This window comes from Condylura cristata, unplaced genomic scaffold (assembly GCF_000260355.1).
Source record: "Condylura cristata isolate star-nosed mole 26May11 unplaced genomic scaffold, ConCri1.0 scaffold00025, whole genome shotgun sequence".
NCBI lineage: Eukaryota > Metazoa > Chordata > Mammalia > Eulipotyphla > Talpidae > Condylura > Condylura cristata.
In genome coordinates this window covers 31,305,308-31,318,422 of record NW_004567126.1, presented here as the reverse complement: position 1 = coordinate 31,318,422, position 13,115 = coordinate 31,305,308, and the positions used below count along the sequence as shown (strand labels likewise).

Genomic DNA, 13,115 nt, shown 5'->3' with positions numbered 1-13,115 from the left:
TTAACAGTCTCTAGCCGTCGGCAGGTGGCGCCAACAGCTCCGATCGCGCCCCGAGCCGGGATGGGCGGGGCCGGGCCTGGGGGCGGGGCCGGACCTAGGGGCGGGGCCGAGCCTGGGGGTGCGGCCAGGACGCGGCAGGGGCGTAGCTAGCAGCTGTGGCGCCGCTGGGCCTGTGCGGTCTAGGACGTTCCAGTCGTCCCGGCCCCGCCTCCTGGGGCGGGGCGTGCACGGCGATTGGCGAGTGCTGGCGAGAGGCGGTCGCTATTGGTCCGTGGCCCCGTCGGCACCGCGGGCGGTGTCCGGACGCAGGTGCGGGCCAGAGCAGTTCTAGCAGCGCAGACGAGACCGGCCGGGCCGGGACCGGGGCCAGAGCGAGTCGGGGCGCCTGCGCGGCCGCCCGGCCCGGCCGTGGGTCAGGTAGGCTCGGGTCCCCGGGTCGGGTGCGGGGAGAGGGTACCGGCAGGCGGGCTGGCCCGGGAATTGAGGCCCGAGCCTAGCGCCCGGCCAGACGGCCGGACTCGGACCCACGGCCTCGGCCGTACCCGGAACCAGGGCATCGCAATTCCTGCCTCGAGGGCGGCGGGAGGCCCCCGGGGCCCGCACACTGTCGGTGCCCCTCCGAGCCTCGGTTTCCCTATTTGTGAAACCAGGTCATCCCAGCGCCAACCCAGTGGGGCTATTTGGAGGACCCAGGAGGCGGTGGAGGAAAGTGCCCAGCGTACAGTAGGCGGCGGTCAGTGGGCAGCCAGCAGCCTCCCCAGCCTCGTTCTCAGAGGGGCTCTGCCTGAAAAAGAGTGACTTTTATAATGAGCCAGATGCTATGTGCGAAGGACTTAGTTTAGCAGTGTGCCGGGGTAACTAAAAATGGGGTAGCCAGAATTTATACGACTGGCTTATTCAGTTCTCCAGGGACCAAAATAGGTGCAGAATCCGTTCCTTCTTATACCGATGATGGGATTGAAGCTCAGAGAGGTTGAGTGTTTTGCCCAGGGCTGCACAGCCATAAAAAGCTGGGGTTAAGATGTGAGCCCAGTGCAGGGTGGCGGGAGTGCTGAGGGGGGCCTCTGGTGAGCGAAGAATAATGAAGCAGCTTTACAGGCTCCACAACTGTCCTAGGAGTAAGTGTATCATTTACTGAGCACTTACTGTTTGCCAGGTCCCGGCTGTGTCTTGCCTCACTGAACTTCCCCAGCAACTCTTCAGGTTGATGACACTAATGATCACAAGAGCTAAGACTTACCAACTTCTCAGTGTGTGCAGTTGTATGAGCTGCATATCATCATGCCCCCCTTTTTACAGAGGAGAAAACAAAAGCCCAGGGCGTAAAACAGCCCGCCCGACACTGTGGGAGTTAAAGCTCTCTGACTCCTCTTGCTTCAGTTTCAGGCTGGTGTGGAAAGGCTGAGGGGCCCCACTGCTCCCAGACAGGCCTAGCCACCGGCGAGCTCTGCTGGTAGACTTGAGCTGTGGGGCTCCGCTTCACGAAGCCCCTCAGCAGACACTGGCCACCACCTCTGCCAAGTAATTTGACCTAGGAGAAGGAAGAGACTCAGAGAAGCAAAGTGACTTGTCCCATGACACACAACATCGTGACAGAGTCCGGCCTTAAAGATCTCTCACCGGACTAAGTTCAACTTCTGGCACTGTGCCACCCTCACTGTGTGACCTTGGGCAAGTAGTCGCCTCTCTTTGTGCTGTCGAGTGGTGGCACTTACTGGACCTCCACGTGTGCTTGCTGTGAGGGCTGGCTGACATGCATCCTGTACAGGGCCGTGTTCGCTTGAGGCTCACGCTTCCAGCGCAGCGGCCCGGAGCCCAGTCGTCTGTAACCACCCTCCCTTGCAGCCAGCCTCCACTTGGACATCTTTCAAGTCCGGGCTTCTTTGTTTGTAATTCATACAAGAACTGGGGTACAGGTCAGAGGTGTGTGTGTGTGGGGGGATGTCGAGAGGATTCACCAGAGACAGAGTGGGGAGCAGAACAGATGGGTCTACTGAAACACACAGCCAAGGGGAGCAGCGGGAGACAGGAGAGGTCTGCTGCACCCTGGGGGTCCCACCCTGGCGGGGATCAAACTCTGGCTGTAGTGGCTGCTGAAAGCTTGATGGCACCGAGCCTGTAACCTCTGTGCTCTGCACTCCCAGGAAGGCCCCAGGCCTCTTTGGCTTTTATCTAAACCTCTAAAAATCTCTCATTGCCGCCATGGAGGCTGGGAGTGGATAGGGCTAGCGGCCTGGGCCCCCCCCATCCCCACAGGTTTCCCATCACCATGTCACCCATGTGCCATCACCATAGTCCCATGCACTGCCCCCCCCCCCCCCCCGCTTGCACAGAGTTGTGGTTGAGAAACTACTGCAGTGACTCTGCCAGACACCGGGCGGGTTACTGGGCAGGTGATGGTCCAGCCCGTCTGCCCCTGCCAGTGCTCATAGCAGCGTGGAAGGCAGATGTGATTAAGTAGATGAACAAAAAAGCTTCCAGAGAGGGGTCCATTCAGTTTGGCAGTAATTGGACAGCAGGTCAGGGAGGCCTCTCCAGGAGGTGACCGTTAAAGAGGACACTTTGAGCACCTGTTGCGAGTTCTGCAGGCTTAGCAAGGGCCTGCAGTAGCTTCTTAATAAGCAGTAGCTGCTGTGACTGCTCTGGCTATTTGTAGACTTTGCATTCGCAGATGTAACAGTGGTTTCCTCCCTGCCCAGCCCGCACCCTACCCCAAAGAGTAAACAAAGCCTCCGCACTTAATGTCCAGCATCCGTGATGGTTCTCCTCAGGCCCAGTTACTTGCAGAAATGTCCAGACTGACCCTTGGAGGGCTAGGAGGCGTGGTGTCCGCTCTGCGCGCACTCCTGGTGAGCCCGGCGGCTTCCTGCCCTCTTTGAGCCCTGACGGGTCCTTCTGGTCGCCGGCGCTCGGGGGAGGGATAGCAGCACCCACTGGGCATTATCTCGGACCTGCAGCCTTCCTCGGCACCCTCCTCTGGGCTGGCACGTGCTTCTCTGGCCCACCATGGCCCAGCGGTGGAGGCTCAGAAGGACGTGTTGGGCCGGAAGGCGCCTGGCGCGGCTGTTCGGAGGCGGTTGATCTGTGTTTGCACCACCCTGGTACAAACGCCAGTCAGTGACTTGTGCTGCTCCCCCTCTCTCCTTTGGGCCTCAGGTTTTGACTGGCGCTCACTGGTGGAAGCTGACTATGGGTATCCTCTCCCAGAGACAGAGGGCTAAAGATAAAGCGAGTGGGGTGTTTTCTATTGTATTATATTGACTCTGGGGCCCCCATCCTGACTTCAAGAGGCCTCTGTGATTTGCATAAACTTCTCAGAGGGACACATAGACATCGCACTGGCTGGTTCTGGGATGGAGGAGGAGTTGCCATGAGCTCCCTTTGGCTGGCCAGACCCAGGGGTGGGCGGCAGAGTCCTGCTGAAGTCGTCCAGGGCTGACAGGCTGCTGCCTGAGGCTCCCACTGCCTCTTCCTAGGGAAGGGCACCACCGTCATCCCCATTTGGCCCGCCGGCTCCATGGCCTGTGGCCTGGGAGTTGAGAGTCCCGCAAGAGGCTGCCCTGTCTGTAGGCCAAGCCTGTGGCTCAGGCAGGCGTGAGCTGGGAGCTTGTCCTCATAGAGCAAGTTCCTCGTGGTTGGCGCACAGGGTGGTGGCTCTGGAAGCTTCCAGGACAGGGCTGGTGCACAGGAGGTGCTCACTAGCTGTGAGGTGTTGTTTCCCTGTCTGGGCAGGCGAGGCTGGGTGGCCTGCAAAGCTGGCTTCCTGGCAGGGCTCGGAGCGCACTGCTGGCCGCAGGGCCTGGGCTGTGGCAGCGGCCCCGAGCTTCCTCACAGCTGCCTCCAAACCCGTCTTGCAGATCAGGTGGCTGAAGCACCGAGAGCTGGACTCAGACCCCTGGCTGTCGACTGGCTGACCTTGCACTTACCTTCGCTGCTGGGCTCTCCTCAGGCTCTTGGGACCATGGGCTTCGGGCCCTGAGGACTTGGGGCGCCCCGTGGCCATGACGACCGGCGACTGCTGCCACCTCCCAGGGTCCTTGTGCGACTGCTCCGGCAGCCCAGCCTTCGCCTTCTCTAAGGCTGTGGAGGCCACTGGCCTCGGGCCGCCCCAGTATGTGGCTCAGGTGACCTCCAGGGATGGCCGGCTTCTCTCAACTGTCATCCGGGCCTTGGACGCGCCAAGGTGAGTGCTGACGAGCAGGTGACTCTGCCTTTGCTCCCTGCTCTCTGGGCCAGGTGACTTCCTGCCAGCGTGGGCGTAGACATCCAGCCGTCTAGAGGGGAGACAGGCCAGAGCAAGGTGCCAACGGGGCCCCCAGCGGGAGTGGAGGTGGGGGGTGGTCGCAGGTTGGATTCTTGCCGAGAATCCAAGATTCCAGGTTAGCATGTGAAAGGTGGAGTCTGTACTTGGCAAGCTTCTTGTGCTTTGGGGAGACCATCGAGGGAAGCGTTCGGCCGGTCGACGGTGTGCTCGAGGGGCCTGGGCTCACACCTGAGTCGCAGCCTCTCCGTGTGACTTGGGCCAAGTCACCTCACCGCACATGCCATGGTTTACACCAAGTGCCCTCGAGGAACTCTGCACGTCGTCAGCCCTGGTAGACGCAGCCGAGCCTAGGCGCCGGCCTCAGCCTGTCTGACGTGAGCCAGCCTGGCTCACCATGGTGCCCGCAGCGCCGAGGCAGCGGGTCGGAAGGAAATGCCACGCAGGCTAACTCCATTTTACGCTCTACAATGTGATGTAGACACCAGTTTTTCAAGTTTGAAGTGTTAAAGCTTTCTGTGTGAATTACGTTTGATTTAATCCACAAACATTGTTATATTTACTTTTGGGATATGTTCTTGCTGCTCTATTTATGTACAAGTCCAGTCACCTGCCACCAAATCATCTGTGCCAACACCCCACCTGCCCTCCCCCAACCCCGTGCTCCTTCCTCCTGCTCCCTCTGGTAAACTTTAAATTCTTGCACTGAATCTAAAACTTATTCCTGCTGTATTTTGCCTGTGTAAATTTTTTGATTAATTTATATTCCACAGATAAGTGATACAGTCTAGTATCTTTCACTTTCTGACTTATTTCACTTAACAAATCACCTCAAGGCCCATCTATTCTGTCCCAAGAGGGATACCTTTTTAACAGCTGTGTAGTATTCCACCACTTCTTCATCTACTCGTCTGCTGAAGGGCACTTAGGTTGGTTCCATGACTTGCCAATGTCACCCACAAACTTTTTTTGCCCAATTTTTTTCTTTTTTGGTTGTGTTAAAATACACATAGCGTAAAATTTACCATTTTAACCATTTGTCAGTGTACAGTCGGTGACATTACACATATTCGTGATGTTGTGCAGCCACCCCACCCTCCACCTCCAGAACTCTTTTTCTTTCTTTCTTTTTTTTAAGATCTATTTATGCACACAGAACTGGGGTACAGGCCAGGGGTGACAGGCGGTGAGAGGATTCACCAGAGACAGAGTGGGGAGAACAGGCAGAAGTACTGCAATCCACTGCTGAGGGGAGCAGCGGGCGAGGGAGGAAAGACCTGCTGCTCCCAGTGGGCCCCTCCCTGGCCGGGGATGGAACTCGTGCTGCAGCGGCTGTGCCGGCTTCCTAGTGCTGCGCTTTACCTTTTGCACCAGCAGGGAGGGCCCCGACCTCCAGAGCTCTTTTCATTTTCCCAACGGAAACTGCCTCCATCAAACACTACCCCACACCCCCTGCCCTGTCCTGTCTATGGATTTGACAACTTAGGGACTTCACATGATTTGGCCTTTTATGTCTGGCTCGCTTCACTCAGCATGTCTTCAAGGTTTATCCATTTTATAGCATGTGTCAGAATAAATTCACAAACTTTTCAGTCAGACATAACAAGGAACAGATGGAACCTGCCGTGCTTTGGAGGGCGCTTACGGCTGCTCATCCTGAGTCTTCGCCTGGCGTCACTTCTGCACTGAGCTTTCCCAGAGCCCGGAGGCGAGGGGAGGCCTCCGACTCTGCTAGGGCCTTGGTTTTTCTGTCTCTGTGGCCATCAGACCCCTTAAAGGCAGGATGGCCTCCGCAGTGGCCTAGGCTGGAAGCACGGGGGACCTTGGGGGGCCCAGGGGTGTGCTAGGCAGGACTGCTGAGCAGGAGGCCGGGGGAGGCTGCCTGGAGCCCCAGTGTGTTTGGTGGGTTCCTGAGTTGATCTCCTTACCCCACATTCTCTTTTCGCACTTGGGGAAACTGAGACCCAGGGGAGACAGACAGACACCTGCCAGTGTCACTGAGCACAGCTGTGGCTTAAACCTAGGTTTCCTATCAGCGAGAAGCTTGTTCAGTCTTGCCAAGCCACTCCTGCAGCCTGCTAAGACCCAAGTGCCGGCCAGCAGATCTATCCTTCGTGATCTGACCAGTGGCCAGCAGGGCCACACCCACTGAAGTCCCGGCCTGCAGGGCCCTGTCGCTTGGCCTCTGCTGGTGGCTTCCCCGTCTGCCTTTTGGCGTGGCTCAGTCCACGCCCTTCCTAGAGAGAAGGCCGCTCTGCCCAGGCCATCACCTGACATCCGGGGATGGGCCTCCCATGGAGCCTGGCCAGTCTCCCAGGGAGTAAGGAGGGTGCTTCTGCTGCCCTGGAGGTGCTGGGCTCAGCAGAGGTGAGGCAGGTGGGTCACTGTCTCTCATCCCTCACCCTGTGCTGCCTCCCAGCCTCTGCTGGGTGGGGCGGCGGGCGCAGGGCTTGGTGTCACAGCTAGGACCTTCACTGGTCGCATGTCCCCACGTCTCAGCCTTCCATTTTGCTTAAAGGACACTTGTTTCTGGGGGCATATGTCAAAGAGGAGGTGGCATAGAAAATTCTGGATCCTGAGACCTGTGAAGGCCAGAAAGGAGGGCTCAGGACAGTCTCCAGAGGCTCAGGCTCGGGGCCAGCGGCTGAGCCCCTCTGGTGCTGTGCCCGCCAGGCCGCGAGGCGCCCAGACTGTTTCCAAGCTCCGGGCCTCCCGCACTTCCGCCCAGCTGCTTTCACTGCTGCTCCCCCATGGCCGCTGTTTCCTCCCTGCTCTCTCTCCTCTAGCCCTGGACTGTTCTCCGGACAGCTTCCGGGCCTTATGAGTTTCTCATTGCTCCCCCAGCCGTGCCTCCCACAGGTCTCCTCCCTGCTAGAATGTCACATGGGAAGCCTGTTTCTGTGGCCTGGCCTCTGCAGCAGAGGGGTGCAGTGGCCCTGGGGCGAGGTTTCCTGGGTTCAGACCCTGGCCCTGCAGACTACTAGCTGTGTGAGTGCAGGAGAGTTAGCCTCTGGGGCTGTCTCCTAGCTGTGCTATGTGGGGATGGCCCCTGCGGGACAGAGACTCTGATCCTGATGTGGGTTCCCAGCTCACCAGCCTGCAGAAGCGCTCACTAGTAAGTCGGCTGGCTGTCTGCACTTCCTCGTCCAAGGCAGGGCTTGCTTTCTTTTTTTTAAAGATTTATTTATTTATGCACACAGAACTGGGGTGCAGGGCAGAGGTACAGGGGCAGTGAGAGGATTCACCAGAGGCAGAGTGGGGAGCAGAACAGGCAGATCGAGGAAGTACACTGCTGAGGGGAGCAGTGGGGAGACAGGAGGGGTCTGCCGTGCAAGGCTGGGCTCTCTGAGACAAACTCCGGGACTGAGGGATGCTCCCTCCAGCTTCTCCTCACTTCCACACCCGGGAGGGGAGGGAGGTGCTTCAGAGGCTTCCTGGCCAGCTCGGAAGCAGCTCTGGGCTCAGCCCTCCCCTCCCGTGTTCCCACAGTCTGCTTGGACAGAAATGACTGGAAAACGATGACTCATATGCTGGGCAGCCTCTGTGTCCACCAAGGCTACGCTTGCAGCCTGCTGGGCTGCCCTGGAAAGAGCCGGACCGAGCCTGGCCAGGCCGAGCCTTCCCCAGAGTGGTTCCTGCAGCTGCTTTCCCAGCCTGCTGAGACAGAGGGCCACGGGGTGCCCGTGGGGTGTGGCAGGTGTCCTGAGGCCCCTGCCTCCGCCTGGGCTCTCCTCTCCTCTGTTCTCCACGTGGCACCTTCGCAGAGCCTGAGTGGGGACGGCCAGCTGCAGGCTGCCTGGGGGGCAGGGAGCCTTGATTCTCAAGGCTCAGATTGCACCACCCGGTGCTTCCCTGAGCCTGTCCTGTGACTGGGTGTGTGGCCCGGGTCACCAGGGTGTTGCAGGTCTGCCCTGGCCCTGAGAACCAGTGGAGAGTGGGATGCTTGCAGGACCAGCGGTCCGGTGGCAATACAGGAGTGGATGGGGACGCGCGGGTGGGAGAGGTGCCCCTGGGCTGCCACGGTGGCACAGGAACCCTCCACATGGGGGTGCCTGGGGAGGCTCCCCAAGGGGAAGCACATGAGCCCCCCAGTGCTGGAGCACGAACAGGAGCTGGCAGGCCGCCGCTGAGCTGAGCTTACGCCCGCTGGAGGGAGCAGAGCCTGGGTGGGACCCCGACGCCCGCGCCTCACACGTCCCCCCGCGTGCAGCGAAGGCCCCTTCTGCCGGATCTGCCACGAGGGCGCGAGCGGAGAGAGCCTGCTGTCTCCGTGCCACTGCACCGGCTCGCTGGGCGCCGTGCACAGAAGCTGCCTGGAGCGGTGGCTGTCCTCGTCCAACACCAGCTACTGCGAGCTGTGCCACGCGGAGTTTGCGGTGGAGAAGCGGCCCCGGCCCCTCACAGAGGTACGCTGGGCACCCGCGTGGGGAGTGGGGGCAGGGCTGGAAGAGGAGCCAGCCCTGGGCTGGGAGTGGGTGGGGGGCGGCTGCTTTCCCGGTGGCCCTCATCGCCCACCCTGAAGCTCCAGCGCTGACGGACCCTATGACGCTCCCTGTTTTGGTCACTTCAGGTGACTCACTGAAGCTGAGACCTGAGCCGGCGATGCCAAGACCCGGGGAAGGATAGTCCTGGCAGAGGGCACAGTGCAGAGGCCTGGGACTGGAACAGTTGGAGTTCTTGATGAAAGCCAAGTGGCTGGAGTGGAGCTAGTTAAAGCAGGAGGAGAGTGGCCTGAGGAGGACAGAGGCCACACTGGGCTCTGTGGCCTGTGCCCAGGACCTTAGGCTTTAGCCCTAGGGAATGGACCTGGTGGAGAGGGACACGCCCAGGCTCCCCCTGCCCAGTTTGGCAGGAGTCGCCTGAGAACTGTGGGTGAGGCCACTGGGCTGAGGTGTGCGCCCCTGGAAAGGCCTCAGGCAGCCCAGAAGCTGGGAGGGGGAAGCGCTGGGAGGGCGCCAGACTGGCCTGCGCCCCCTCTGGGTCCTGGTGCCCCCGGGCCTTTGCATGTGCTGCTCCCAAGGCCCACTGCACCCCTTCGGTTTTCCTCCCCGTCACCTCCTCAGCAAGGCCCCCCCCCGCCAGCAGGGAGGAGGACCCTTTCTGTCCTTCCCAGCATAATTTGAGGAATGAAGCCCGAGTCCGTGGTGTATCATCTGGGCAGGCCGTGTGGTGTGGCAGCCGGGCACAGGGAGCCCCAGGGACATGTCCAGAGTTCTGGCCCTGGCTTTGTGGATGACCAGCTGTGTGATTTTGCACAAATGAGTCAGCTCCTCTGTGCCTCTGTTTCCCTGTCTGGGAACAAGGGCAAGAATGCCTCCCACTCAGTCGGCCCGGTTCCGCGTGGGCTCAACCAGTGTTTGCAAGAAGGGAAGGCTGGAGGAGGGGCCAGGCGGGAGCCGTCCTCATGCCCCATCGTGGTGGGCCTCAGCCGAGGCGGCACAGGCCTGCTGGTCCACACCGCGTCCCCCGCAGGGACTGACGGAGGGTGGGGTGCAGCCCCTCAGCCTCTCCCTGTCTCCCCCACAGTGGCTGAAGGACCCGGGGCCTCGGACAGAGAAGCGAACTCTCTGCTGCGACATGGTGTGCTTCCTGTTCATCACGCCGCTGGCGGCCATCTCCGGCTGGCTGTGCCTGCGCGGGGCCCAGGACCACCTCCGGGTCCACAGCAGGCTCGAGGCTGTGGGACTCATCGCCCTCACCATCGCCCTCTTCACCATCTACGTCCTCTGGACGCTGGTGAGTGGCTGCCCACCGGAGAGCAGGCCTGAGGGTCTCTGGCTCGCAGCATCAGGCCGGGCATTTGGGGCTCCCTGCCAGCCTCTGCAGAGGGTCCCGCAGTTCCCCGACTCTGAGCCCCAGGGTCCCGGGAAGCCCCGAGTCAAGCGTGACCTTTCTGTTCACGGAAACAAGGGCTCCTGGTCCCCAGTGCTGAGTGCAGACCCTGCCATGGGACCCCACTGAGCCAGGCCTGGGCTGGGGAGGGAGAAGAGACTGGCTCAAAGCTTTGGAGAGAAAGCACAGGAGATGAAAGACTGGAGGGGCAGGGGGGAGAGGAAAAAGCACCTGGGATGGCCAGGGCGGCTGGAGTGGGGCTGGTGTTCCAGGCTCCGCCCCGCAGCCAGAGGGTGAGGTCTCAGCCTCCGGTATAACCACTGTAGTCCTGTGTGGCGACTTGCCCTCCTCAAGAATTATTTTTCAGTGTATCTACCAGTATAAAAAAAAGAAAAGCAAATAGGATGAAAGCATGGCTTCTATTTGCATGGTGCTGGTACTCACTCTGCTAATGTCCTTTAAAGAAAAGAAGGCCGCCAGCAGCAGCCACTCCGCGCAGGGGTGCCCTGTTGATTCAGCGAGGCCCCTCCGAACACACTGGAGTCTTTCCAGTGTCTCCCCCCCCTTGACTTTTTATGGCCTTTATGAGCAGTGTTTCAGGTACAGCTAGTGCAAATGTTTCTTGGAACTTGCTGGTCAAAGAGCGTGAACCATGACATTTATTAAATTTTTTTTTACATTTAATTTAAAATTAATATTTTAAAAAGATTTGTTTATACATACAGGGGCATGACAGGCTTCACCAGAGGCAGAGTGGGGAGCCGGACAGGCAGATGGATGAAGGACACTGTTGAGAGGGGCAGTGGGGGACAGGAGAGGTCTGCTGCGCCCCAGGGGTCAGCCCCGGGGCGGGGGTCAAACGCCCACTGCCTGTACTGAAGCAGCTGCCGCTCACTTCCAGTGCTGCACTTTTACCTGTTGCGCCACCAGGGAGGACCTAAAATTAATTTAAAAAAATTATTTATAAACTGTCAGGCTGTTTATTGGAGCAGGTTAGAGTCTCTGGCAAAACTGAGCAAAAAGTAGCCACTTGTCACTTCACCTCAACCACGCCAACCCCCAGTCTTCCCTAGGGCACAGAGTGGCACCTGGCTACAGCTGGACACGCACAGTGCACATCACAGGCACCCCAAGCCCACAGCTGACCTTAGGGCTCACTCGGCCGTGTACCCGCCCTCAGAGTGTCAGGCACTGTGACTGCCCGGTCCTCTGTGCTCCGCCCATTCCCTCCGGCCCCTGGCAGCCAGTGACCACTTTTCTGTCTCCCGTTTGCCTTCTCCAGCGCTCATGTTTGGGGTCCTGCAGTCACCGCCTTGCTGGCTGGCTTCTTTCGCTTGGTATTACGCATTTCCGCTTCCCCCATGCCTTTATGTCCGATAGCTCATTTCAGGCTGTTGCGTGAGCGCCGATGGTCCCCTTGTCTGGGTGTCCAGTTTAGGCAGCCACTTGGGAGGGCCAGCGGCCCCAACAGAGCTGTCCTGAGTTCTGGCACTTACACCTGAGCCCTGCTGAGAGACTCAGCTCCACTCCCACCTACTGACAGGCGGGAGCTTGCTCAGCTGGTGGCTCCCTCGCCTGGGGGAGCCCTGAATGCTGGTGGGGTTTCCCCAGGAGAGTGAAGTGAGTGGATTGTGCAGTGTGTTGGAAATCCCAGATGTCCTCTCTGCTTCCGGAAGCTTGAGCCTGCCCTTGTGTGGGTCAGGGTAGGTGCTGTGGGGCCCAGTTTTTCTGTCTTGAGGGTGCAGACTGGCCAGCCCCCACCTGACCTCCACACTGCCTCCAGGTATCCTTCCGCTACCACTGCCAGCTGTACTCGGAGTGGAGAAGGACCCACCAGAAAGTGCGCCTGAAGACATGGGACTCGGAGGGCGCCGAGGGCACCCTGCACTCCCCGCTGGCAGCTGGGCTGCTGAAGAAGGTGGCCGAGGAGACGCCTGTGTGAGGGGCAGCAGGGCCCGAGGCAGCCAGCGGTGCCCCGGCCCTTGGGAGGACGGAAACTGCCCGACCTTTCCTGCACGGCCAGATGCTTCTTAGGCCAAGGGTGCCAAGCGGAGCCTGTCCTGGGACCAGGGTGAATGGATTTGCAGGCTGTCTGGCACACTGGCACACGGAGGACAGGTGGGCCTGACTGAGGACGGAGCAGGCTTCTTGGTCTCACTGTGAGGTCCCCTCGGCCTCTCGGGTTGGCAGCCGTGGCCAGAGGCAAGTTAAGGGCACCCCCGAGGCTGGGAGGTTCCGCAGGCTTCTTGCAATTCTCTGCCCCCGGCAGGCGCGCTTTCTCGGCACCCTCAACTTTCTAGAGTTGCACTGCGTTTCAAAACTCTGCCCCTGAATGAATAAAAGGAGCCCTGGCTGGACAAAATGGACTTGTCAATTACATTTCTGAACTGAGGTCTCAAAGCGAGGGGCCTGGGAACCGAGGGGAGTCAGCGGCCACCCGAGGCTGGTTTTGTGGGGTCTGCGGTGCCGCTCAAAGCAGCACTCTCAGTTTTCAGGCAAAGGGCAGGCAACAGGGATGTGAGAAATGATTAAAATGTGCCTTTATGCAAGACCGGTTTTCGCTTGCTGTGCATCTGCTGTGGCTCGGATACCTTTACCCTCACAAGGAACGTGCGTGCTCTCGGGAACTGGGGCTGTGAACTCGGTCTTGGGGTTGAGAAGATCTGGAGGGAAGCGGGGAGTCTTTGGCTTAGCCCTCCAGCCCCACGAAGTTGGAGCTGATCCAATGCTGAGCTTTCTGCTCCCCCACTGGGAGGACCGGAGCATGAGTCCTGTTAATAACAACACCTCTTTCAGAGCATTTTCTGGCCTGTTTGCGTGAGCGGGCCCTCTGCAGTGGGCCAGATTTAACAGAACAACCCTGACAGTTGGTTTCTGGGTGCTCTTGTTAAAACCATTTGCAGATGAGTAAACTGAGTCTCAAGCGAAGTGGCGTTGCTTGTCATTCGGCCCTGATGGGCTCAGCAGTGTCTGTATGCATCCCTGTCTTTAGGATCCCTTGCCTGCAGTGGGGAAAAACCTT

General features: G+C 59.5%; 1 protein-coding gene across 1 annotated transcript; it reads left to right on the top strand.

Moving 5' to 3' along the window:
* Window positions 1-282: 282 nt before the first annotated feature.
* MARCH2 (membrane-associated ring finger (C3HC4) 2, E3 ubiquitin protein ligase) lies at window positions 283-12,642 on the top strand. Its single transcript, XM_004689412.2, has 5 exons — window positions 283-417; window positions 3,858-4,183; window positions 8,472-8,667; window positions 9,788-9,997; window positions 11,877-12,642. The coding sequence occupies exons 2-5, from the start codon at window positions 4,002-4,004 to the stop codon at window positions 12,033-12,035; spliced, it is 747 nt and encodes a 248-aa protein (XP_004689469.2). The 5' UTR covers window positions 283-417; window positions 3,858-4,001; the 3' UTR covers window positions 12,036-12,642.
* Window positions 12,643-13,115: the final 473 nt, after the last annotated feature.

Excerpts from the sequence above, each read along its gene's own strand:
- MARCH2 (XM_004689412.2), top strand. The coding sequence starts at position 4,002 with ATGACGACCGGCGACTGCTGCCACCTCCCAGGGTCCTTGTGCGACTGC. Across the intron at positions 8,668-9,787 it reads GGCCCCGGCCCCTCACAGAG|TGGCTGAAGGACCCGGGGCC; the intron begins GTACGCTGGGCA and ends TCTCCCCCACAG. Across the intron at positions 9,998-11,876 it reads TCTACGTCCTCTGGACGCTG|GTATCCTTCCGCTACCACTG; the intron begins GTGAGTGGCTGC and ends CACTGCCTCCAG.